We start from the raw sequence: 26,751 nt of genomic DNA, 5'->3' as shown, positions 1-26,751 counted from the left end.
TTAAGGTCAGGTATAGTGATGCCTCCTGCTTCACTTTTTTTTTTTTTTTTTTGTGCTAAGGATCGCTTTGGCTTATTCTGGGTCTCTTATTTTTCAAATGAATTTCATGATTACTTTTTCGATGTCTATGAAGAATGTCATTGAGATTTTGACAGTATTAACTCTGCCTATCCAAGAGCATGGGAGATCTTTCCATCTTCTAAGGTATTCTTTAATTTCCTTCTTTAGTGTTCTGTAGTTTTCATTGTAGAGGTCTTTCACCTCTTTTGTTAGATTGATTCCCAAGTATTTTATATTTTGGAGGTTATTTTGAATGGGGTAGTTTTCCTAATTTCTCTTTCAGTGGATTCATCACTTATGTATAGAAATGCATTTGATTTATGGGTATTGATTTTATATCCTTCTACTTTGCTGAATTCATTTATTAGTTCTAGAAGTTTTCTGGTGGAATTTTTTGGATCTTCAAAATATACAATCATGTCATTGGCAAATAGTGATAGTTTGAGTTCTTCTTTTCCTACATGTAGCTCTTTAATTTCTTTGTGTGTCTGATTGCTCTGGCTAGAATTTCAAGGACTATGTTGAATAGAAGTGAAAGAAAGCATCCCTGTCTTGTTCCAGTTTTTAGGGGGAATGCTTCCAATTTTTCTCTATTTAGAATGATGTTGGCCTTGGGCTTAGCATAGATAACTTTTACAGTGTTGAGGTGTGGTTCTACTATTCTTAGTTTTTCTAGTGTTTTGAACATGAAGAGGTGCTGTATTTTATTGAATGCTTTTTCAGCATCTATTGAGATAATCATGATTCTTGTCTTAAAGTCTGTTGATGTGATGTATTACATTTATTGATTTCTGTATGTTGAATGAAACTTGCATCCCTGGAATGAACCCCACTTGATCATGATACACTTTTTAATAGGTTTTTGTATGCAATTTTCCAGGATTTTATTGAGAATTTTTGCGTCTATGTTCATCAGGGATATTGGTCTGAAGTTTTCTTTCCTTGTGTCTTTGTCTGGTTTTGGTATCAGAGTGATGCTAGCCTCATAGAATGAGTTTGGAAGGGTTCCCTCCTTTTCTATTTCATGGAGTACTTTGAAGAGTATTGGTATTAGTTCTTTTAGGAAGGTCTTATAGAACTCGGCTGAGAATCTGTCTGGTCCTGGGCTTTTCTTGGTTGATAAGCTTTTGATGGCATCTTCTAGTTCCTTGTTTGAAATTGAACAGTTTAAATTGTGTGTGTCTTCCTGATTCAGTCTGAGTAGGTCATATGTCTCTAGAAATTTGTCGATGTCTTCAATATTTTCTATTTTATTGGAGTATAAATTTTCAAAATAGTTTCTGATTATCTTCTGTATTTCAATAATGTTCATTGTGATATTTTCTTTTTCATTATGAATTTTAGTAATTTGAGTTTTTCTCTCTCCTTCTTTTCATTAGCATGGTTAAGGGTTTTCAATTTTATTTATTTTTTCAAAGAACTAACTTTTCATTTTGTCAATTTTCTTTTGTTTCAGTTTCATTGATTTCAGCTCTGATTTTAATTATTTCTTGTCTTCTACTACTTTTGTGTTGATTTGTTCTTTTTTTCTAGGCCTTTGAGATGTAATGTTAGGTCATTTATTTGTTGACTTTTGCCGCAGTCTGGCTGGGCACAAAATCACGAGCCACTCAAGCAGGAACAAACTTTATTTTCAAAACTCCCGCGAATGCCACGCACTCGGCCTTTTTTCGGGACACACTACACCAACAGGAAATCCCTCCTCCGGAATTCCCTCCTACCGCACTTCCCCAACCAATGGGAACTCTCCGGGAGTCCCACGAGAGCTCCAAAGTAGCAGGCCAAGGTGAGGCGGACAGCAGGGGTCTAATCTCCAATTGAATGCACATCTTAACATAATTATTATCATCTCAATGGCTTGCTGGCATCACCTTTCAACCCAAAATGCCATGCGTCATTCCTACTTGGCTATGGCTCTCAGCATCTCCCCCCTTCTGTTTAATTAAACAACAAGCCATGTGGCTTAGAGACCGTGCCTGTTAGGTTGTCCAGTTCAACATATGGTCCTTACCCGTCATCGGATAAGCTGACCTCTAAGCGTTAGCCTCCTGTCTTAGGTTGATACCACTGCAATTGGATCATACCTGTTACTGACTACTGGTCCAGCATACAGCCATACTTGTGGATAGGCCTTTGCACCAGTATGTGGGGGGGTGAGGTTCTTTGCCTCACCTCTGTTGGCCCCCAAATTTGACCTTGGTGCCAGTGGGGGGGTGAGATTCTTTGCCTCACCTCTGTTGGCCCCCAAATTTTAGATCATCACTAGTAGAAGGGAGGAGGATACAGAAATGCCACAACACCAAGCGAATTGACGGCTCCTTTGGAAAAATTGTATCACCGGTGACACCATCTGCAAAGATACGCCAGCACTACCACAATTCGCTGCATCAACGGATAGTTCACAATGCATACAAGTGATACATAGTCCAGGCAAGTTCTGCAAGCAGTTCAAAGCAGAGGAATCTATCAATATGTCCATTTGCTCCCAAAGTAAATCAACTCCTTGATTGAGCATTACTTGTTGAGTTATTATTCATTGATGCATCAGTGTATACAGTTTACTGTGATAGCTATCAAAGAAACTGTAGTTTGGTTTTATCTTTGTCTTCACCGGCACTGGGATGAAGATAGGAATTCTGGCAATGATGGCTAAAAAAAAAATATGTAACATTCCAACAGGTACTAAGAAAACAATTTTCTGAACAATTTACATTATCCTGAACAGAATTATTAAATATAATGAAAAGGAAAGGTGAAAGTAAACAAACAGATCTGTTAACCTTCTTATTTGTACACATATTAAAACAATCCTCAACAGCTGTTTACCCAATTTAAATTAAACCATTAAAATCACGTGAATAAAAAAAATTTGGATCCATTTTTTCATGAGCGTTCCTCATATATGATATATGGACATACGCACACACAGACATACAACACAAAACACAAGTGTGCACACAAATATACAACACATAAGACAATAGTAAAGGCCTTGTAGCTTTACACAGGTAAAATCTCCATTGCAATGTTTAAAAACTCCACAGTCAAAAAATAAAACTGATCAGAAAAACATTAACCTAGGTCTGTATGAGCTCAAAAAATAAAATAGAACTTTATGATGTGGAAAAATGCAATAATAAAATAGATATTGAAAAAAGCATCCTGGTTAATCACTGTCGCAGATGTAAGAATAGCCAAGCTGGAGCTCTGGATATCAGCTATTATGGATTTGAGTCAAATCATCATCTTTTTGGTCTGTAGAAATCACTTTGGTTAGTCTCTCTGGAATCCAAATCGGCTGCTGTTCTCCCTGTGGAAACACACAAACAGAACCCCAACTCCAGACAATCACTGGGTCAGGACCTTTCCATTGTCCTGTTAGAATATCCTTCCAAAGTACCTTAGGCTTATGTACATTTTTTGGATACATATGCCTTTCCACAGCACTAAGCCCTGGTGAATCCAAATTTAAAAAGTTTAGAGTAAAAAGGGTTATTTTAAGTTTATCTTTGGGGGATATATACCCCTTTCCAATTCCCTCTTTTTGCTTTAATAAGTACATTTTAATAGTTTGATGAGCTTTTTCAACTATGCCTTGTCCCTGTGGATTGTATGGGATTCCTGTTATGTGAATAATGCCAAATGATGAACAAAAGAGGTAGAAGTATAACCAGGACCATTATCTGTTTTTAACTGTTTTGGAACACCCACAGCAGCAAAACTCTGTAAGCAATGAGCTATAATATCTTTAGTTTTTTCTCTGGCATGAAGGGAGCCCATCAAAAATCCGGAAGAAGTATCAACTGTAACATGCAAATATTTTAATTTTCAAATTCTGGCAAGTGTGTGACGTCCATCTGCCAAATATGGTTAGGTATCAGTCCTCTAGGATTGACTCCAAGATTAACTTGTGGTAAAAAAGTCACACAATTTTGACATTGTTTTATTATATGTCTGGCTTGTTCCTTAGTTATTTTAAAACGCTTTTGTAAAGTATTAGCATTGACATGGAAACTTTTATGAAAATTTGTAGCTTCTTCTAGTGTAGAGAAAATATGTATGTATGTCATGTGTAGTTTTATCTGCTAAATCATTGCCCAAACTAAGGGCTCCAGGCAATCCTGTATGTGCCCTGATATGTCCTATAAAGAATGGATCTTTTCTGTCCCAGATTAGACTTTGTAGAGTGGAAAACAAAGAGAAAACAGTAGAGGAAGGGGAAATCCTACCAGCATCTTCAAGGGATACTATTGCATTAACTATATACTGACTATCAGAAAATAAATTAAATACAGAATCTTTAAACATCACAAAAGCTTGTAATACTGCATTAAGCTCTACCTTTTGAGCTGATTGTTTGGGTACTAAAAATGTAAAAGTTTGATCAGGGGTAACTACTGCTGCTGTACCATTATTTGACCCATCAGTAAATACATTTGGAGCATTCATGATAGGTGTTTTTCTTGTCATTTTTGGAAAAACTACAGGATGCGAAGACCAAAAAGACAATAAAGGATTAGATGGTAAGTGATTATCAAATGAAACATTAGATTTACACATGATTATTGCCCAAGTATTCAACTCATTAGCTAGCTCATCAATTTGATCCATAGTATATGGAGTAATGATTTTATTGGGAGAAATTCGAAACACTCCCTTTGCTGCTTTTATTCCTTTGAGTATTAATTGTCCTACAGCCTCAGGATACCTAGTAAGAATAGTGTTAGGAGAATAAGATAAATGTATCCACAATAATGGACCTTCTTGCCAAAATAGGAATATTTTTTTGTTGGTAGTGCAATAAATAATAAAGGCAAACTTATATCAATTCTATCCAAATGCATATTTTCCATATATGTTTCAATAATTTTTAATGCCTTTCTTGCTTCAGGCGTTAACATTCGGGGTGAATTTGGATCTGATGGACCTTTTAGGATATCAAATAAAGGTCCCAACTCTTTTGTTGGTATGCCTAGATAAGGCCTTATCCAATTTATTTCTCCCAATAACTTTTGAAAGTCATTAAGTGATTTGAGTTGATCTACTCGTATTTGAATTTTTGGTGGACGGTCCATGGTTGAGGATAATAGAACTCCTAAATAATTAATTGGAAAATTTAATTGTACTTTATCTATTGCTATCTCTAGATTATAATTTTTAATAAATTTGTAAGTGTGGCATAACATTCTAGCAATGTGTTTTTATCTTTATGTGCTAATAATACATCATCCATATAGTGAAATATTTGTAGTTCAGGATTTTGATTTCTAAGTGGCTGGATTGCTTTGTTAACATAAATTTGACACATAGTTGGCCTGTTAGCCATCCCTTGAGGGAATACTTTCCATTCATATCTCTGATCAGGACCTTCACGATTCAGTGCAGGGATAGTAAATGCAAAACGTGGACTATCCTCAGGATGAATTGGAATTGAAAAAAAAACCAATCTTTAATATGTATAGCTAAAACATACTAGGTTTTTGGCAAAGCAGACAATTGGGGAATCCCCGATTGAGCAGGTCCCATAATAACCATCTCATTATTAATGGCTCTTAAATCTTGCAGTAATCTCCATTTACCAGATTTCTTTTTGATGACAAAAATGGGAGTATTATAGGGAGATACAGAAGGTTGTATATGTCCCTCTGCTAACTGTTGTTTGACCAGGTCATGGGCTGCTTGTATCTTTTCTTTAGTCAGGGGCCACTGAGGAACCCATACTGGTCTTTCTGATTTCCAAGTAATTTTGATTGTCTCAGTGGCCCCTTCTGAAAACCCAATCCATGTCTGTTTATTCCTCGATCTATTTGAATTGGTGCTGCTATACCTTGTTCTTATTCTCCTAATCTTTTTTCTTTCCTGAAACCTTGTTTAGCCCTAATAGTGGGCGCATTTGGTTTGATGTTATTTGTTAATGTCAAACCTAATTGATGTAGGACATCTCGTCCCCATAAATTTATAGGAAGATGATCCAATACATATGGCTGTATAGTTCCTTCACATCCTTCAGGATCCTTCCAATCTAATACCATTGCACTTCTATGGGGATTAGTCGCCACTCCTAGGCCTTGAAGCATTTGAGTGGCTTGTTGTAATGGCCAATGTTTTGGCCATTCTTGACGAGATATGATGCTAAGGTCTGCACCTGTATCAAGTAGCCCATTAAATTCATGTCCTTGAATATTTAGTTTTAGCATTGGGAGAGAATCTAAATTTAAAGACAGCATAGCCCAATCTACACCTGTGGAGCCTAATCCTTTGGAACCTCTTTCTACAGTACGACTGAAAAATTTATCATGCGGCTGGGTATTATTAATAACTGTGCTATTCTATCTCCTGGTGAAATTACTGATATACCTCTTGGAGAACTAGCTATAATTTTTATTTCACCTTCATAATCGGGATCAATTACCCCAGGACTTATCATAAGTCCTTTTAGTGTAGAAGAACTGTGTTTCTTGGGGAAGAGGTCCTTTTACTCCTGTGGGAATGATTTGAACTCCCATCTCTGGAGTTAGTACTGCTCTGGCGGAGGCGCAGATGTCCAACCCTGCACACTCTCTGGTTTGTCTGATGAGAGATTTAATGGATAATGTGTCCTGGGCACTACCCTGATGGTGTTGCTGGGTTCCTCCATTGCCCCGTATATTTGTGGTTGTGGGCCCCGGAGCATTGGGCCCCCCAGTCCGTTTTTTGGCAATGGAGCCCGATGCTTTTCTCCACGATATCGTGGGTAAACACCTGGTCCTTGTCCGATTTTTGATAACGGAGTACCCTCTATGGTGGTTTGAGAATGGCATTCATTAGCCCAATGTCTCCCTTTATGGCATCGTGGGCAAATACCCCGTATTCTACTCCTTTGATACCTAGTTTTGTTAAACCCTCCTCCAATGGGGCAATTCCTTTTAAAATGTCCTGTTTGTACACAATTATAGCATGTTTTTGGCCTGGCATCTAAAGCCTGTTGTACTGCAGCTGCCAAGACTTGCCCTTGTTCATTAATATCTCTACATAATTTTATATATGTGTTTAAATCTTCATGTTTCCATGGTCTAATGACCTCTCTTCAGCAACGATTTGCTTGCTCATAATCCAGTTGTTTTATTAATGGCGTTGCTTGTTCTGTATCCCAAAAAACTCTGGCAGCTGTTTGAATAAGCCTATCTACAAATTCAGCGTAAGGTTCATTAGCTCTCTGTATTACCATAGATAATTGACCTTGTAAATCTCCATGTCCTTGTAAAGTCTTCCATGCCTTAACTGCGTCTGCAGCAATTTGTGCATATATAGCAGGATCATATTCAATTTGTTGCCGTTGACCCTCATAAGGTCCTTTTCCTAACAACATATCTAGATTTCTTTGAGGGTAACCAGCTGCTGCATTTCGCCTAGCTGTCTCCGTGCAAAATTCCTCATTGGCAACCTTCCATAACAAATATTGTCCTCCATTTAGCACAGATTTACACATGCTAGTCCAGTCTGCTGGCGTCATGTCCAAGTTGGTAATGGATTTGACCATGCTTACAGTGAAGGGTGCTTGGGGACCATAGGTTGTTACAGCCTCCTTTAACTGCTTCACTGTTTTGAAATCTAAAGCACGGTGAATTCGCTGCCTTCCTGTCTGCTCAAGTACAGGGCATGCTAATCTTTGAGGTCCTGTCTCAGGATCCCATTTATCAACTACAGGGGTTGAGGGCCACTCAGCTGTCTCCATAGGTGGAGCTGTTGGTTGAATTACGCCCTCTGGTGATAGAACGGTGTTAGCAGCAGCCTCCTATTGTAGCTTTTTTCCTAATAGCCCCTTTTCCTTTAAATTTTCTTCCTCTGTCTGACTAGCTCGAGAGACCTTCTCTTTTGCTTGATCTAAAGTGTCTTTCTCCATGGTCTGAACCTCTAACAATTTACTTAACATCTTTTCGGTTTGTTTTTTACTAATTTCTAATCTATTATAAAGATAACGTAACCCAATAAGATAACACAAACAAAACTGAAACTGAATGAAACAAAAACGGAACAAAAAATCGTTGTATCAATTTTCTCTTCCTCAGGGCCAAACAACTTCAAACCTTGAGCCAACCATTTTTCCTAGTTTGCCTGAGAAAGTTCTAGGGATAGGCAGCTTGAAACAAAAACAAAATAAATCAAAACAAGAACACATTGTTTTTTGAAATGGTCACCCATTCTCTCGCCTTCCCTCAGGGGCGAGCAATTTCACTTACCTCCGAGCTTTAAGTGTTCCCCGTACGGGCCGCCAAATGCCGCAGTCTGGCTGGGCACAAAATCAAGAACCACTCAAGCAGGAACAAACTTTATTTCCAAAACTCCCGCGAATGCCACGCCCGCGGCCTTTTTTCGGGACACACTACACCAACAGGAAATCACTCCTCCGGAATTCCCTCCTACCACACTTCCCCAACCAATGGGAACTCTCCGGGAGTCCCAAGAGAGCTCGAGGCGAGGCGGACAGCAGGGGTCTAATCTCCAATTGAATGCACATCTTAACATAATCATTATCATCTCAGTGGCTTGCTGGTGTCACCTTTCAACCAAAAATGCCATGTGTCATTCCTACTTGGCTATGGCTCTCAGCAGACTTTTTATTATTTTAATGAATGAACTTAATGCAAGACCTTTCCTCTTAGCACTGCCTTCATCATGTCCTAGAGATTTTGATACATTGTATCAGTGTTCTCATTTACCTCTAAGAATTTTTTTATCTCCTCCCTGATGTCTTCTGCTATCCATTGCTCATTCAATATTATATTAGTCTCCAGATGTTGGAGTAGCTTCTATTTTTTATTTAATCATTGATTTCTAGTTTCATTTCATTATGATCTGATAGAATACAGCATAGTGTCTCTATTTTTTTGTATTTGCCAAGAATTGTTTGTAGCATAATATATGGTCTATTTTTTTTTAATGGGTACAATGCTTTTATTTTATTTATTTTAATTTTATGTGATGCTGAGGATCAAACCCAGTGCCTCACATGTGCCAGGTGAATGCTTTACTGCTGAGCCACAACCCCAACCCATACATGGTCTATTTTAGAGAAGAATCCATGTGCTGCAGAGAAGAAGGTATATTGGCTCTTTGGTGGATGAAATACTCTATAATAATATGTCTGTTAAGTTTAAGTCATTTATTATATTATTGAGTTCTATAGTTTCTTGTTTAGTTTTTGTTTGGAAGATGTATCTAGTGGTGAGAGAGGTATGTTAAAGTTACCCAGTATTATTGTGTTGTGATCTATTTGCTTCTTGAAATTGAGAAGGGTTTGTTTTACATACATAGATGCTCCATTGTTTGGGGCATATATATTTATTATTGTTATGTCTTCTTGATGTATATGAAATGTTCTTAAGCAGTATGAAATGTTCTTCTTTCTCTCTTCTAACTAACTTTAGTTTGAAGTCCATTTTATCTGATATTAGGATGGAAACCCCTGCTTATTTATGTGGCCCATATGAGTGATATGTTTTTTCCCATAATTTCACCTTCAGTCTGTATATGTCTTTTCCTATGAGATGAGTCTGTTGAAGGCAGCGTATTGTTGGGTCTTTTTTTTTTTTTTTTAATCCAATCCTCTATATCTTTTAATTGATGAGTTTAGGCCATTGACTTTCAGGATTATTAATGAGACATGGTCTATATTTCTTGTCATTTGGGTTTGTTTTTGGTTTTTAAGTTGAGTTGGTTTCTCCTTTGATTGCATTTTCCTTTAGTGTAGTTACTCCCTCTGCTGATTTTCATTGTTATTTTTTCATTTCTTCCTCATGAGATATTTTGCTGAGAATATTCTGTAGTGCAGGCTTTCTCATTGTAAATCTTTTAATTTTTGTTTATCTTTGAAGGTTTTTATTTCATCATCAAATACAAAGCTTAATTTTGTTGGATATAAGATTCTTGGTTGGCATTCATTTTCTTTCAGAGCTTGGTATGTGTTTTTCCAGGATCTCCTAGCTTTGATGGTCTGGGTTGAGAAATTTGAGATCTGAATTGGTTTCCCCCATATGTAATATGAAACGTTTCTCTTGTGGCTTTTAAAATTCTATTCTTATTCTGTATGCTAGGCATTTTCATTGTAATGTGCCTTGGTGTGGATCTGTTTTAATTTTGTACATTTGGCGTCCTGTAAGCCTCTTGTATTTGATTTTCCAATTGATTTCATGTTTGATAAATTTTCTGATATTATTTCAATGAAGAGAATTTGCATTCTTTTGGTTTGTATTTCTGTGCCTTCCTCTAGCCTGATAATTCTTAGATTTGGTCTTTTTATGTTGTCTTATAATTCTTGGAGTTTCTGTTCATGGTTTCTCGCAGTCTTCACTATGTGGTCAACTTTATTTTCAAGAGTATATATTTTGTTTTTATTCCCTGAGGTTCTGTCTTCCAAATGATCTAGTCTGTTGTTGATACTTTCTATTGAATTTTTTACTTGGTTTATTGTTTCCTTCATTTTAAGGAGTTCTGTTTGGTTTATTTCAGAGTTTCAATCTCTTTCTTGAAGTAATCTTTTGCTGCCTGTATTTTCTCTCATTTCTTTGTTGGAGCAGTCAATTGTTGCCTATATTTGCTCTCTTATTTTATTCTTTGCTTCGCAGATCATTTTAATTATGTACATTCTGAACTTCTCCTCTGACATTTCATCTACTGTGCTATCTGTTATTGTATCAGCTTGGTTTGTTTCAGGCACTTTCTTCCCTTGTTTCTTCATATTGTCTGTGTGTCTTACTCTCTGGCAGTGTGGATTCAAGGTATTACAGTTTCTACCTTATATCTTGTAGTGTCCCTGCAGGTTACCAATACCTTGCCTGCAGGATCCTGGATGATGGTCTTGTAGGTACTGGCTGTTGTCACTAGATGGAAGCCAGCCAGGAAAGCCACCCTACATGTTGGTAGATGGCCCAGCTCCTACTGTATGTATGCAGTTGCTCTGTTCCTCCTACCATTTTTATTCTTCATTGAAGAAAAGGTGAACCTAGGATACATTTGGGACTTGCTAATGGACATGAGGACAAGAAAAAATGATCAATCTGGGATGCCTCCAAGAATTCTAGTTGGAGCATTTTGATGGACATCTGTTGTCTTTTAGTGAGGATGGGGGTAGGCTTGGCACGTGTGGAGGAAGATCGAGAGTTCTGTATTGGATCTGGTCCATTTGATGTCCCTAGAGATATTTTTTTAAAAAAGGTATTTAAGTAGGTAAATCTAGAATACTATACAATACAGAAGTCTTTACCTAGTAGACACATTTGAGAGTCACGAGAATACAGTGGCACTTAAATGTACGAGAGTTAGTGAGATCATTTGGGAGTATAGAAATAAAATAGCCAAAACCAAGTTGTGAGGTTTTGTGGAGGAGAAGGGGCTGACACAGAGAGTTGAGAAGGCTGTAGAGAAAGAAGAAAATTAGGAATGTCTGTTCAGGCCATGGAGGAGACAGGTGAATTTAGGAGATAGCTGTGTTGAAGAGACCTGTCTCTTCAAAGCAAAAGTAAGATTAGACCTGAGAAACGATCAGAGAGTTTCGCTGTGTGGAAGTCATTGGTGACCATAACCACTACTTTCCATAGTGTACTTCAGTTAGAGCCTGAGGAATGAATCAGGGGTGGTAGTGTAAGATGCTTAAGTATACGTAAGATTGAATAAATTAAACTGTATGTGGAGAGGCAGTTGCAAGTAAGAGGAAAATATTCTGGAACACTTCACAGAGGTTGAGGACAGCCAAGTGTTCAGTACAGATTTGATAATAATTGGTAGCAGCTTTTTCTTGACCGTTCATTTATATTTGTAACCCAGTCAGGCTTGCTGAGTAGCTTATCATAAAGATGCAGATTGCCTAACAGGCATTTTATTATTATTTTAGTCCTTTGGGGGCGGTACTGGGGGTTGAAATCGGGGGCACTTGATCAGAGCCACACCTGCAGCCCTATTTTTGTATTTTATTTAGAGACAGGGTCTCACCAAGTTGCTTAATGCCTCACTTTTGCTGAGGTTGGCTTTGAACTCCTGTCTCAGCCTCTCCAGCTGCTGGGATTACAGGTGTGTGCCACTGTGCCCAACTTATTCTAGTCATTTCTCAAAACCATGTTTTATGAGTACCTACTACCCCAGACTTTATTTTTATTTATTTATTTATTTATTGGTGTTGGGTGTTGGGGATTGAACACCCACCCAGGGCCTCATACATGCAAGGAAGTGTTCTCCCACTGAGCTATATACACCCACCCCCACGGACCTTGTTGATGCTAGGGTGACAGAACAATAAGATCCTTGCAGGAATGGATCTTGCATTCTTATGGGGAAAACAGAAGAGACTATTAAACAGATAAGAAATTTTTTAAAAAAATATTTTTTTAGTCATAGATGGTCATAACTTTAATTATTTATTTTTATGTGGTGCTGAGGATCGAATCCAGTGCCTCACACATGCTAGGCAAGCGCTCTACCCCTGAGCCACAACCCAGCCCAGATAAGAAAATTTTGAAACAATTGTCATAAAAATATATATGGTCTACTTTAGGTAGAGTGGCCAGTAAAGGTGTCTCTGCAGAGGTGACACTTTAGTACAGACCTAAATGATGAACAAGAACCATGCAGAAATCTAGAAATTCAGCCTTCTGGGCAGGGGAATCAGCTACCATCTTTTTTCAGGTTCAATTGTAATGTAATTAGTTAAGTGATAGTTGATTGATACTCATTCCATTAGTGTATAGAGTACAAATATCTAGAGCATTGAATGGGAACTTTGGCATTGACTTTACCTAGACTGTTGCATTAGCCTTCATCTGATCTCCCTATCTTCAGTTTGTTTTCTTTTTTTTTTTTAATTTTATTTTTTTAAATTTTTTTTATTATTAGTTGTTCAAAACATTACATAGCTCTTGACATCATTTTTCATACATTTGATTCGAGTGGGTTATGAACTCCCATTTTTACTTCAGTTTGTTTTCTAAGAGGTGGCAACTTCATGAAGTAAAGTACTTTTACTATTATCTCCATTTTAAAGAGAAACAGAGAGAGACTCAGTAACTTGCTCAATCCTGGTGAAGCCAAAATTCAAACCCTTAAATCTAGTTCTAGTTATCATCATATTTTCCCTCCCAGGATTATTTCAAACAGGTGCTGTTTTTGCCAGGCATTGAATGATAAAACTTGGTTAAAATTTTCTCACTTTTTTACTGTTTCCCCATGGCCTAAAACATAAGGCACATAATGCTCATAAAATTGTGTTTTTAATCTTATTTATCACTGTACTTCCCTCTCTTTTCCTTTTTTAAGTTCTACCTGACAAACACTGGTAAACATTTTAGACCTAAAAAGTTTTGGCACACACCTATAATCCCTTCAACTCAGGAGACTGAGGCAGGAGTATTGCAAGTTCAAGGCCAGCCTCTGTAAATTAGGGAGACTCTGTCTTTGAAAAATACGAAAAAGGGATAGGGGTGTGGCTAAGTGGTAAAGCACCCCTGGGTTCAATCTCCAGTACAAAAAAAAAAAAAAAAAAAGAAAAGAAAAAGAATGAAAGAAGAAGAAGAAATAGTTTTTTTTGAGGCACACCATCATAAAAGAACAAGAATGGTTTCCCTAAGTCACAGGAGAACAAAAACAGTTCTTGTTGCTGTTTTTCCAATTAGGTCTGACATATTACAATGATATCATATCTTTGAATACAGAAATGTATTCTACTTTGTATATCAAAATTTTATTCTACTTTGTATATCAAAATTGTCAAATTCCCTGGAAGATATAGCCCATGAATATTGTTGCAAATTGCCTTTTTTTCCCCCTAACTGTGAAGTCAGTGATTTTAGAAACTTAATAAATGAACCTAGTACTAATGATGCCACAGATGATATTTTCAATTAGCAGTGGTTTAATGAGACTGGTAGGCTGGTGAGAACTAATCCTATAATGTATGGAAAAAAACTGAGAAAGGAAACCTATATCTGGCACATTTCCTGAGGTAGGGCTTTGCTAATTGAGATTTCTTTGATTAAATCTTAATGTCCTATAAGCTCTCCAGAAGTAAATTTGTTTCTTTTTTTAGTACTGGGGGTTGAACCCAGTGACATGCACATGCTAGACAAGTACCCTACTACTGCGTCACATCCCCAACCCTTTTCAGCTTCCAAAACTAAGATAGCAGATAGATTCAAATTACAAGTTTTTAGTGACTTTGCTTATAGAAGTAAATAAGTGTTAATTGGTAAGTAATTTAGCAGGGTAGAAATGTGAGGGACTCAATGACTTGAGGAGGAAAAAGGGTAAATCAGCTTCATTTTTTTGATAAACTTTGAGATGTTCCTAATGAATATACATCTGGTATTTTGTAACTGATATCAAACTGATCTTATAACTCTCCTGAGGAAGCAGAATAATTTATGCTCTTGAAGCTCTTCTGAAAGTGTTTAATAACATTAATCCCAGTTTGAAATATAGAAAAAATTTCCAGAAACAGTATTCCCAGAGAAAGACAGTCAGATGACTAGCATTTCTATCAGGGCAGCATAAAATTCAGCTATGGTATAGTTTTTATCTACTTCTCACTGTGTTTTAGCACCACACTCAACAGTCCATTTTTAGGCTTGAAGTTGGAGGGGATATAGTTGAACTATTCAAGGCAGAGTTACGTAAAATATGCACTAGAAACCTGCTAGACCCTTTTGAGTTACATCGTTTTTACTATATTTTTTTTAAATAGTTCATTTATGCTCTCTTGAATCTTAGTAGAACCATAAAGACAGTGACTGGATAGGAAGAAAACAATAGGTATTTGCAGAATAATTTAGTATGATTTGTTGCTGGACAAAAAGAAACTTATTTGACAATGATGCCGGGCTTTGTAAGGGAACCTTATCTTTTTATTTTTATTTTTTGTAATTTTTGTTGTTGTTGTTGTTGTAAATGGACACAATACCATTATTATTATTTTTATGTGGTGCTGAAGATCGAACCTAGGCAGGACCTCACTTGTGCTAGGCAAGCACTCTACCACTGAGCCACAACTCTAGCCTGGAACCTTATCTTTAATTTGTTTTTGCTATACTTCAACCACCTAAAATAGGACCCAGAATATAATAGTTGCTCAAAGACTATTTGCTGACTTATTTTTTAAAAAATAAGTTTTGAAGAGATGTCCTGATCCAGTGTCAAGTTAAGTGTACCTCAGTAGCAGTGATACATATACATAGAACTGAACAAACTCCCTCACCCTATGTGTGTTTCAGAAGACTCACTGGGGACCTCTGCAAAATCAGGTCTTGGTATAAAATGGTGTTCCTCCTAGATGACACAGAGATCAAACCTGTTACCTTGGCTTATTAAGACAGCACTGAGTAATTAAACTCACCAACCCCTTCCCTACATTCTAATTTGATTGATGTTGGATATGGACTGGAAGGGATTTTTAAAAGCTCCCCAGGTGACATTAATGTGCAGCCAAGATTGAAAGCCACTGATATTTATGTCTTCTATACACACTTGACTTTGAATTTAGTAATGCAGTATACAAATACAGCAGAAGATGAAATGAAAACATTTATTTCCAAATATTTTCTTATAGAGCAGGATTTGGATTACAATTTTTTTTTTTTTTGAGAGAGAGAGAGAGAGAGAGAGAATGAGAATTTTTTAATATTTATTTTTCAGTTTTCGGCGGACACAACATTTTTGTTTATATGTGGTGCTGAGGATCGAACCCGGGCCGCATGCATGCCAGGCGAGTGCACTACCACTTGAGCCACATCTCCAGCCCCGGATTACCATTTTTAAGATGGTTTTTAGTACAAATATGGTGGATAGTAGATTTAATAGCATTCTTTCTTGCTTTGTAATGAGAGTTATGTTATCTGAGCTTATAAATGAGAGGGTGAGGAAGAGTCACTTTTTTTCAAAATATATATATTTTTTAGTTGTTGACAGACCTTTATTTTATTTATTAATTTATGTGCAGTGCTGAGAATCAAACCCCAGTGCCTCACACATGCTAGGCAAGCACTCTACCACTGAGCTACAACCCCAGCTCCAGGGGAAGAGTCACTTTTTAAATTTTTTTTTAAATTTGTTCTTTTTAGATACATGAGAGTAGAGTGTATTTTGACATATTATACCTACATGTAGTATAACTTCCCATTCTTGCAGTTGTACATGATGTGGTGTTACACTGGTTGTGTATTCATATATGAACATGGGAAAGTTATGTCTGATTCATTCTGCTGTTTTTCTTGTTCCCATCCTCTCTCCATTGAGAGTCACTTTTCTATTAAGTACTATCTTTATAAGTCTGCATGAGCTTTTGTATTTGTTTAATTATCAATTTAAGTAAATAATATCCCTGTTTGTTTTCTCCCCACAGTCCTCCCTTTTTTCCCCCACAAACTTGTATTTATGTACTGGGTCTTAATATAAAATGGCTTACCAAATGACTTTTCAAGGAGGTTTGAAAGCTGCAAAACTATAGCATGAGATTTTGGAGGGCAAGAGGTGATTGTCTTGTCATTCCCTTAATGGGGCCAGACTGATTATTATTCACAGTTATTTCCTCATTTTTTCTCACACTTTTGTTTTTTACTCAGTTGCTTATTTATTTGGATCTTGGCATATTCAAATTTTTTTAATAGCTGATATTCTCTTTTTTTAATTTATTTTTTATTTATATATGACAGCAGAATGCATTATAATTCTTATTACACATATAGAGCACAATTTTTCATATCTCTGGTTGTATACACAGTATATTCACACCAATTCGTGTCTTTATATCTGTACTTTGGATAATAATGAACAACACATTCCACCCTCATTAATAACCCCATGCTTCCTCCCTTCCCCTCCAACTCCTCTGCCCTATCTAGAGTTCATCTATTCCTCCCATGCTCCTGCTCTCTATCCCACTGTGAATCAGCCTCCTTATATCAAAGTAAACATTTGGCATTTGTTTTTTTGGGATTGGCTCACTTCACTTAGCATTATCTTCTCTAACTCCATCCATTTACCTGCAAATGCCATGATTTTTGTTCTCTTTTATTGCTGATTAATATTCTATTGTGTATATATGCCACATTTTTTTAATCCATTCATCTATTGAAGTTGGTTCCACAGTTTAGCTATTGTCAGTTGTGCTGCTATAAACATTGATGTGGTGCATCCCTGTAGTATGCTGTTTTTAAGTCCTTTGGATATAGACCATGGAGAGGGATAGCTGGGTCAAATGGTGGTTCCATTCCCAATTTTCCAAGAAATCTCCAAATTGGAGATTTGCACCAATTTGCAGTCCCATCAGCAGTATATGAGTGTACCTTTTTCTCTGGCATATTCAAATTCTTTAATATTGTTTCTCTATTTAAAGAGTAAAAATGGGTATATTTTATTGGTAATATAGTCCAAGGTTTTATAGCATTGACTTGTTCTTTTAAAAGATAATATAAGAGAGAATTTTTTAATATTTATTTTTCAGTTTTTGGTGGCCACAACATCTTTATTTTTATGTGGTGCTGAGGATCAAACCCAGCACCCCGCGCACACCAGACGAGTGCTTTACCGCTTGAGCCACATCCCCAGCCCTATCAGGAAAATTTCTAATGTGGAAATCAGAAAACACCACAAATCCGAATTGCTGTTTTTTTTTTCTTTTTTTCTGGAGAAACATTTGTTAAACATTTACCAGAATATCATTGCATAAAATTTACAATACAGTGACCCTTAGTGGACAGAAAATAGTTATTAGGGACAAAATTATCTGGATCCTCAGATACTGGAACTCATTTGGCTTATTTGCTAGAGCCCAGAGTTTGTCTTACTTGGAAAAAAATAAATAAAAGATAGTATAAGGAGTGGGTGCAGTGACTCATGCATGTAATCCTAGCAATTTAGAAGACTGAGGCAGAAGGATTGCAAGTTCATGGACATCCTGGACAATTTAGTGAGACCCTGTCTCAAAATAAGATAAAAAGGGCCAGGGATTATAGAGCACCTCGAGTTTAAACCCCAGTACTGCAAAAAATTAAAGTAAAAAGATGAAAGGTAATATAAGTAAAGCTGGGTTGTCATACTGTATTCTGAGATGGTTATATGCTTTGTTGCATGTTTTTCCTACACTAGCTTTTAGAATGTACTCCTCTTTTTTTCTGTGTGTTTTTGTTTTTAATGGATCTACTCTAAGTCAAGTTGACTTAGTATCTTGCTTTGCATACTCACCACCACTGTTAAGTTTGTTGTAGAGCAAAGAATTCTTCAGAAACTTTGAAATTGGAGACTGTTCTGCTATCTTATTGTGTAACAAACTGCCACCAAAACTTAGTGGCTTAACCCAACACTTTGTGATTTCTTAAGAATCTGTGAGTTGATTATACAGTTCTGCTTCATTGGTGTCACCTAAGGCTACAGTCATCTGGGAACCTAGGCTGGAGCATCCAAGATGGAACACTCACAGGTCTAGTCCTAGACTCTGCTTGGACACTGATTTGGCTTGCCCCTCCTTCTAGGTAGTCTCAGGGTCCTTCTCTCTTTGTAACTGCTTTGTATAGTTGCTCCAACAGAGTAGCCAGACTTTTTACCTAGCAGTTCAGGGTTCCCAAAAGTACAAAGGTGAAAAGATTGCTAATAATCTGCAAAGATTAGTCCCTAGGCCAGGACTAGCACAGTTATTTTTTCACATTCTGTTAAAGCAACTCACCAGATTCAGTATGAAAAGGTGACTATAAAAGGGTCTATTTGTTGTTTTTGCAGTGCTGGGAATGGAAGCCAGGGCCTTGAGTATGCTAGGCAAGGTCTCTACCACTGAGTTACACCCCAGTCCTGAAAGGGTGTTGGAAGAATATTAAATCATTAGATGGCATTTTTGGAGATTAGCTCTCAAAGGCACATGTAGCAATCTAATCATGAAATATTATGCAGTTTTAGTGGTATATAAAATATAAGGTTACATTTGAATTGCCTAGATTTTATTGATTTATTTGGTCCTGGGGATTAAACCCAGAGGCAGTTTACCACTGAACTACATCCCCAGTCCTTTTTACTTTCTTATTTTTTATTTTGAGACATGGTCTCCCTAAATTGCCTATGCTAGCTAGGCTGGCCTCTAACTTGGAATCCTCATGCCTCAGCCTCTAGAGTAGCTGGGATAACAGGCATGTGCCACTGCACCTGGCTAGATTTTATTTATTTTCAACCCCTTCCCCTCACCCAATACACATACCTTTGTTTCAGTATTTGTTCTGTTGCAGTTAAACAGGAACAATTCAGCAACTATTCAGCTGCAAATTAGGCATAAGTAAAAAGAAATTAGTGTCAGACATGGCGTCATGTGCCTGTAATCCTAGCTGCTCCAGAGGCTGAGGGTAAATAAGACCTTGCCTCAAAATAAAAAATAAAATGGAGTGGGGATATAGCCTAGTAGTAAAGCACCTCTGGGTTCAATCCCCAGTACAAAAAAAAAAAAGAAAGAAAGAAAACAAAAGAGAGAACCAAAAAAGCTAAAGTGGTATTTGGCTTCATTAGAATCATGAGGTTTGTTTGAGTTTACAAAGTGTCACTCATAGATCTTATCTGCAAATTCTCCTGGCATATGATTCATCCAGGAGATTTTCATTCATTTAAACATATAGACATTCTTTGACATGCTCCTTATTTATTTTGGTCATTAATTTACTTTTCCTTATATTTGTTTTTTTTCCCTACTCTTAAGATTATTTTTCTTGACAGAAAAGAAGAAAAACAGGAATTAAGTTGTTCTTCTGTCTTAGCTTCATGTTAATTAGTGATTACATCTAAGAATGGGTCTGTATTTACCTTACCTTTTTTGCAAGTCTCAGCACATTTTGGGCTTAAGCTCAATCTTCTTTCATATACCTTTTTATTTTTTATTTTGAGACAGGGTCTAAGTTTCCTAGGGCCTTTCTAAGTTGCTTTGAACTTCCAATCCTCCTGCCTCAGCCTCCAGATGTGCACCACTGCATGTGGCTATACCATTTCCTTTAAAAAAGTTGATTCTCTCTCTCTCTCTCTCTCTCACACACACACACACACACACACATATGCACATACACACTATAGGTTCATCTAATTCTGACTTGATAATCTTTGTTTCTTTACCTCCCTTCTGTTTTCCTTCTATCTCAGATAATCTATGTGAGAGTGCCAGAATTTCATTTTTTAGAACTTCTATCTTATTGACTTTCCTTTTATTATCTCAGACCTTGGGCTGGGTTTCTATCTCTTGAGCTATTTGAATCCTATACTCTTAGGGTCCAGGGACCACAACTGGCCATGCTTCATGTTCTCCCTGCCTGTTGGACCTGTTACTTTCTTTGGTGCCTCCCACCACGTGGTTTTTTTTTTTTTTCCTGATCAGTTTCTTCTTATTCCAAATAAGTTCAGAATTATAATTCTACACATTTCTTCTACTTTCTTGTGATAGAGCAAGGCAAAATTTTAATGCCATATATTTTGACTTTTAGTTGAATGAGAGTTTTTAGTAGTAGCAATCTTTTATCATTATTTGTGATAGAGGATTTCTGCCAAGAAGATAAGCTAATTTTTGCCTTTATTAGGTAGTCAGGAAATCTCACTGGCTTCATGTTAAAACTCTGACCATACTCCTTACCAGTTTTCCTCCTTGATCTAGCCTTATATCCTTCCCATAAATTTTAGGAAACCGGTCTACTTTCCTCTGTCAAATAAAATTACAATTTAGTTTAAAGATCCTTTACTTATTTATTTTCTTGAGAGAGGTGCTTTCACTGTGTTGCCCAAGCTAACCTCAAACTCCTGGGCTAAAGCAACCTTCCTTTCCTAGGCTTCCAGTTAGCTAGGGCTCCAGGTATGTGTCACGGCACCTGGCTTTAAAGATCTTTATTGGCTTCAATTTTGATTCTAACATCAGGAAATACTTAATTCCATAAGGTAGAATAAGTGTTCTCTGATGAGCTGAGCAGAAGAGGTTGGTTTTATAGGCAGAAAAATGCTGAAGAAAGCAGAAACAAGAAACTAAATAGGCTGGGGTTGTGGCTCAGCAGAAGAGCTCTCATCCAGCACATACGAGGCCCTGGGTTCAATCCTCAGCACCACATAAAAATAAATAAATTAATTAAATAAAGGTATTGTGTCCATCTACTAAAAAAGAAAAGAAACTAAAGTGGATTGGTAAGGCAGCAACAACAGGAAGGGAGGCAAAACAATAGGAAAATAACTGGTTACTACCCGGGTACTTTACCATCAGGTTATCTTTTTCTGTGAAAGACCTAAGGCAGAGGGAATTTCATTAATAATTCTGATTTATCAGAAGGAAAGATAAAGAGCTTAGTTTCAACTTGTGAGAGTATACCATAGCATAAGTGACTCCATGTTGATTTTTAGTTTAGACAGTTGGGGCTTAGTAAAGGAGCTTAGTCCAAAACAATGGCCTTCTATAATTTTATTTAATACCTCTCATCTTTAAGGTTGTTACTACAAATAATTTACTGGATTTTTTTTTCTTTTGAGGCTGTCCTTAGTCTCTTAAGTTCTTGCCACTTCATGCAGTAGCCGACTTAGGTATATTAGAATGTTTTTGTTTTATATGCTTTATTTTCATCATTTTGGAGAGTAAATGAAAGTTACATATAGGGTAGTTGAAGTTCATGACATCTTATTGTCCCAAGTTAGTTTCTAACCTACTTAGATGCTTATCTGCTGCTTGTCCTGTCCCCTTCCCTTTCCCAGGCTCTTTCTGGAGGAGAGCATCTTAGCAGCTGATAGGCCTGAAGGGAGAAAGTTAGGCCATACTTATGATTTCGTTGAGATTGTTCAGGGGCTGCCCTATTAACTGGGCAATAGCAGTTCTTCACGGAATCCTAGTTATGTTTAGGAAAGCTCACTCTTCATATTGCTTCTGTTCCTCTTTTACTTCCACTCAAATGCTTTCCTGACATGCCTTCACTGTCAGGTGTGAATTTCCACCGGGGAGTACACATTTTTAACATATACTCAAAACAGTACAGCCAAATCAACTTATCCCTTTAACAAGTAAGCTTTTTGTAACTTTTTATTTGTTCAGAAGAGATTTGATAAGTTGTCAAGAATGCCAAAATGATCACAATGTATATAGCACTGAGTATTCTGGGGAATGCAAATAAATGAAGTATAAATCCTATCAACAAATTTGCTCAGCACATAAAAGAGAACTCATCCCTTCAAATAGCATATGCCTCATTGAAATGAATTAAGTATATGAAGCAATCAGAGAATATAATAAAATTCTAAATTATACAATGGCAGCAACTACTTAGAGTGTTACCAGAGGGAATTTTCCTAATCTGTACTCAATTAATCTCTAAGAGCAGATTTTCAGAATTGGTTTTTGTTGAATGTATTTTTGTTTGGGAATAAGCAAGGGCCTAGAACTGTACTAGCTATCTTTGGGCTCCATCTCTGGGAATGTGGAATCAAATGTTATTCTTTTGTACCCCCAATAGAGTAAAAGAAATGCAATATAGCAAGAACATGAATAATTCAAATATACTTGGGGTTTATAGATTCTTGAAATCTCTGATGAGGAAATGTAATCTTACGTATTTGATTTGGCTGTACTATTTTGAGTTAAGTTTAGGGATAACTTTTAGAGGTCAGTTTTAGAATTCTAGCCCTAAGTGGGACACAGTGGCACAAGACTATAATCCTAGCTACTCAGGAGGCTGAAGCAGGCAGATGGCAAGTTTGAGACCAGCCTTGGCAATTTAGTGAGACCCTGTCTTAGAATGGAATAAAATATTTAAGAAAATAATTTTAGCCCCAAGTGACATCCTTTGTTTAGCCATAAGAGGGCTCAGTGTAATCCCCATGATGCAGAAACTAGGAACTGTTGCTCTATGTTAACCTTGCTTGCCAGTGACATTTGAGATGAAAAACCAAACCAAAACAAAAAAACCAAAACCCTGTATAATCAGAGTTGAGCTGTTTCAGTTGCAAAAATGCTGCTTCCCTTCATTCCTGGTAATTTTCACTAATCTTTTAAGGAATCATCAGAGGTGATGAATTTGAGAATAATATCAGTCAAGTCTCCCAAAGACTGGTACCTGTGTTTCTCAAGATTTGTGATGTTTTGCTTTATTTTCTATACTATTTTTTGTGGAAACCATGGTAGCTTCCTGATTTTTAGAGAACTAGGACAGAGTTCTAGAAAACTCTATGCTTCTGTACTTCTACATACTCTCCAGGGAACATTTGTTTACATAACAAATTAATATGGATAGGAAGAAGGATTCCCCATTTTCTCCGCTCTTAACTCTACCCACATGAGCAAAACACATACATGTTCAGGCCTAAGAAGAGGAAAGCACCTTTTGTGTTTATGGTCTTAATAATAATAATAATAATAATAATAATAATTTTTAGCAACTAGAAACTATTTCATAAAGTCTGATTTGTATTTAGGCTACCTGGATTCAACTAATAACATACATCCTTGCTATTTAAACATCATCGGAAAGAAATTTTTAGAGTTCATGCCATTAAATTTGTACAATCATGCATGTGTACACTAGGCCAGTAATAAGAACATTGGCTGCTTGTTTTGTTTTCCAATGAGAATTTTAATGTTGTCTTTAAGATTCATGCCAGGCCTGGTGGCACACACCTATAACCTCAGCAATTTAGGAGGCAGGAGGATCATGAATTCAAAGCCAGCCTCTGCAACTTAGTGAGGCCCTAAACAACAGAGCAGGACCCTGTCTCAAAATAGAATGTAAAAAGGGGTGGAGATGTGGCTCAGTGGTTAAGCATCCCTGTTTTTAATCCCTAGTACCAAAAAAAAAAAAAAAAAGATTCACAAGTATAGTCCACTTTCTAGGTAAGCAGGCTACCAAGGAGCTACACCCATAGCCTTGAATATGGTCAACTTTCTGTCAATATGTTTTTTGCCTGCCTACAATCACACTATAATCTAATGTACTAGGGAATTGGTGTATACTGCTGAGGGATATAAGTACATAAAAGGAATTGTTTTTTCCTCTGTTCATGTAAAAAATTGATTTTACTTTCTATATAATATAATGTTTATAGATAAGGTTTGTGTTTATTTCCTTGTGAATGTGGAGAATGTTAACAAGAATTACTAGATTTCTAACTTTTAACCTTTTGGAGGAATCTTTTTAAATTTTTTTTATTATTATTTTTTGCATTACAATTCTTAACACACCTTTATACCACAATTTATCATATCTCTGATTGTATATAAGGTATGTTGACACCAAATTCACATCTTCATACATGTATTTCATATAATGATGAGGGTTTTGGAGGAATCTTAATTGTTTATTTTATTTCATGTATCCTGTTCCCTGTCTTTTGTATCCAGAAGTACCAGAAGTACTCTGTGGCCTATCAATATTTTCTTTCTTTCCTTTTTTTTTAAAACTTCTAATTATATAAAAATTTAAAAAATATACAAAGTCACCAGAGCAATGTGATGATCCCATTTTATATCCATTTCTCTGTGTTTGTTTGTTTGTTTGTTTACAGTACCAGGATGGAACCCAGTAGTGTTCTACCACTGAGCTACATCCCCAACCCTTTTTGTTTTTTTGAGACAGAGTCTGCTAGATTACTGAGGCTGTCCTTGAACTTGTGATCCTCCTGCCATGGCCTCCTAAATCACTGAGGTTACTGGAATAAAGAATAAAGAAAAGAGGAGCTGTGGTTGTAGCTCAGTGGTAGAGCACTCACTTCGAATGTGTGAGGCCTTGCGTTCGATCCTTAGCACACATAAAAATAAAATATATAAAATAAAGGCATTGTGTTCACCTACAACTAAAAAAAATAATATTAAAGAAAAGAGGTTTATTTAGCACACAGTTCTATTTGTTCTTGACATAAAATGCAGTTCCCACTTTGTTGATGAAGGAATGAAGATTCAAGGAAGCTGGCTTATAATTTGCCTAAGTTTTCCGGGACTGAAATTTATAGTTTCTGACCTAATCCAGTACTCTTATCCCAGCACCTGAGAATGCCTAGCATACTAGAGTTCATTGAATTTCTTTGGTATATCTTTTGTTTGCAAGTTTAGGAAACCTGATAGATATAAGAAGCTTTTTTTTTGGTGGAGATAGCTAGTAGGGACATCTCAATATTAGTTTTATTCCACATAAAGTTAGATCACTTTGAAATATGTACTAGTAATTGATTTGCTCTTTTTATGCGGCTTCTAAAGAATTATAAAAATTATTTTAGTCCTTATAGTAGATCAGCTAATGTGGTTATAAAGTTACTGTAGTTGCCTTTGTGAAAGCAAATACAGTACTGAGTATATTAGTCCATTTTGAGTTGCTTTAACAAAATACCTAATGCTGGGTGAAGAATAAAGAAATGAGGTTTATGTAGCACACACTTCTAGAGATTCAAGAGCATGGCACTGATATATGGCTTTGGTGAGGGCCACTTGGCAGATGACATCAGAATGTGTCAGAGTGATAGAAATACACTTAGATTTGTTGTTTTTTAAGAGACAGGGTTCCTCTATATTGCCCAGGCCTGCCCTGAACTCCTGGGCTTTAGTGAGCCTTCAGCCTTGGCCTCCAGAGAACTGGAATTACAGGTGTTTGCAGCTATGCCTGGTGAGAAATGTACCTAATAAAGATATTCAAGGGAGATGCCAAGCACCCTTATAACAACCCATTCTCTCAGGTACTAATGCAGTCCCAAGAGACCTGCATTCATCCCTTTTGAGAGGGGTGCCCCATTACCTAATTACCTTCCAGTAGGCGTCACCTCTTAAAGGTTTTACTACCTCAGCATTGCCACACTGAGGACCAAGCTTCCAGCTCAAAACCTTTAGGGACATACTAAAACCATATCCAAAGCACATCCCTGAGTGTCCTAAATTTACATTTTGGAATTCTGCATATAATTTTCAGAGCCCTTAGGACCCTCTGACAATGATTCCTAGAAATTCTGTCTTTGGGTGGTTTTAGTAGCGGATGTCTGTCATCACTTAGATTGTTGTGGTCAAGGGCTATTACAGCAGGTAATCTGAACTGAATGGTTGGGATGAAACTGTACCAAAGTAAGGAATGTTTATGACTTTTCCAAAGCAAATTGGAGTTAAATTTTTTGGACCGTAAATCTGCTTTTGCCTCATTGTCTGATATTAGTGTGTTGTTTGTTTTATTTTAGTGATGTCCTTGCATTGCCCATTTTTAAGCAAGAAGAGTCAAGTTTGCCTCCTGATAACGAGAATGAAATCCTACCTTTTCAATATGTGCTTTGTGCTGCCACCTCTCCAGCAGTGAAACTTCATGATGAAACTCTGACCTATCTCAATCAAGGTTAGATGCTTCCTCAACCATTCATATTAGCGCAGACCTGCTGAATACATGTTATTTTATTAGAAACATTTTTAATGTAAAATTTAGATATTTCTAGAGTGTCTTTGTCATATTAGAAGCTTTGCTTAAGAGATTTGAGTTTTAATGTCACATTTGATATATATGACTGGCTCCTTTTGTCTACCTGTCTGTTTTTAGTTCCTAGCTCTCTCTTTCTAATCCATGTTCTAATCCATGTCCCCACTGGTTACTATCTGAGAAGTATTATCCTATCCAACTCTACTATTTGCCAGTTATGTGGCCTTGGATGAGTTGCTTAAACTCTTCCAGTTTTAATTTCCATATCTGTAAAAGTGAGATTGATAATGCCTTAGAAAGTTATATAAAT

At 36.7% G+C, this 26,751-nt stretch overlaps 1 protein-coding gene across 3 annotated transcripts in view; it reads left to right on the top strand.

Moving 5' to 3' along the window:
- The window catches only part of Tfcp2 (transcription factor CP2), a 64,554-nt gene that overhangs the window by 14,083 nt on the left and 23,720 nt on the right, over positions 1–26,751 (top strand). For all 3 annotated transcript variants that reach the window (XM_046436342.2, XM_046436341.2, XM_046436340.2), the window contains exon 2: positions 26,212–26,363. In XM_046436342.2, the coding sequence (XP_046292298.1) occupies positions 26,212–26,363 (152 nt within the window). The remainder of the gene's footprint in view (positions 1–26,211; positions 26,364–26,751) is intronic.

The sequence above is a fragment of the Marmota monax genome, unplaced genomic scaffold, assembly GCF_021218885.2.
Source record: "Marmota monax isolate L192 unplaced genomic scaffold, Marmota_monax_Labrador192_F-V1.1 WCK01_AAM20220418_F8-fsc00012, whole genome shotgun sequence".
Lineage (NCBI taxonomy): Eukaryota > Metazoa > Chordata > Mammalia > Rodentia > Sciuridae > Marmota > Marmota monax.
This window is presented reverse-complemented; position numbering and strand designations above follow the sequence as displayed.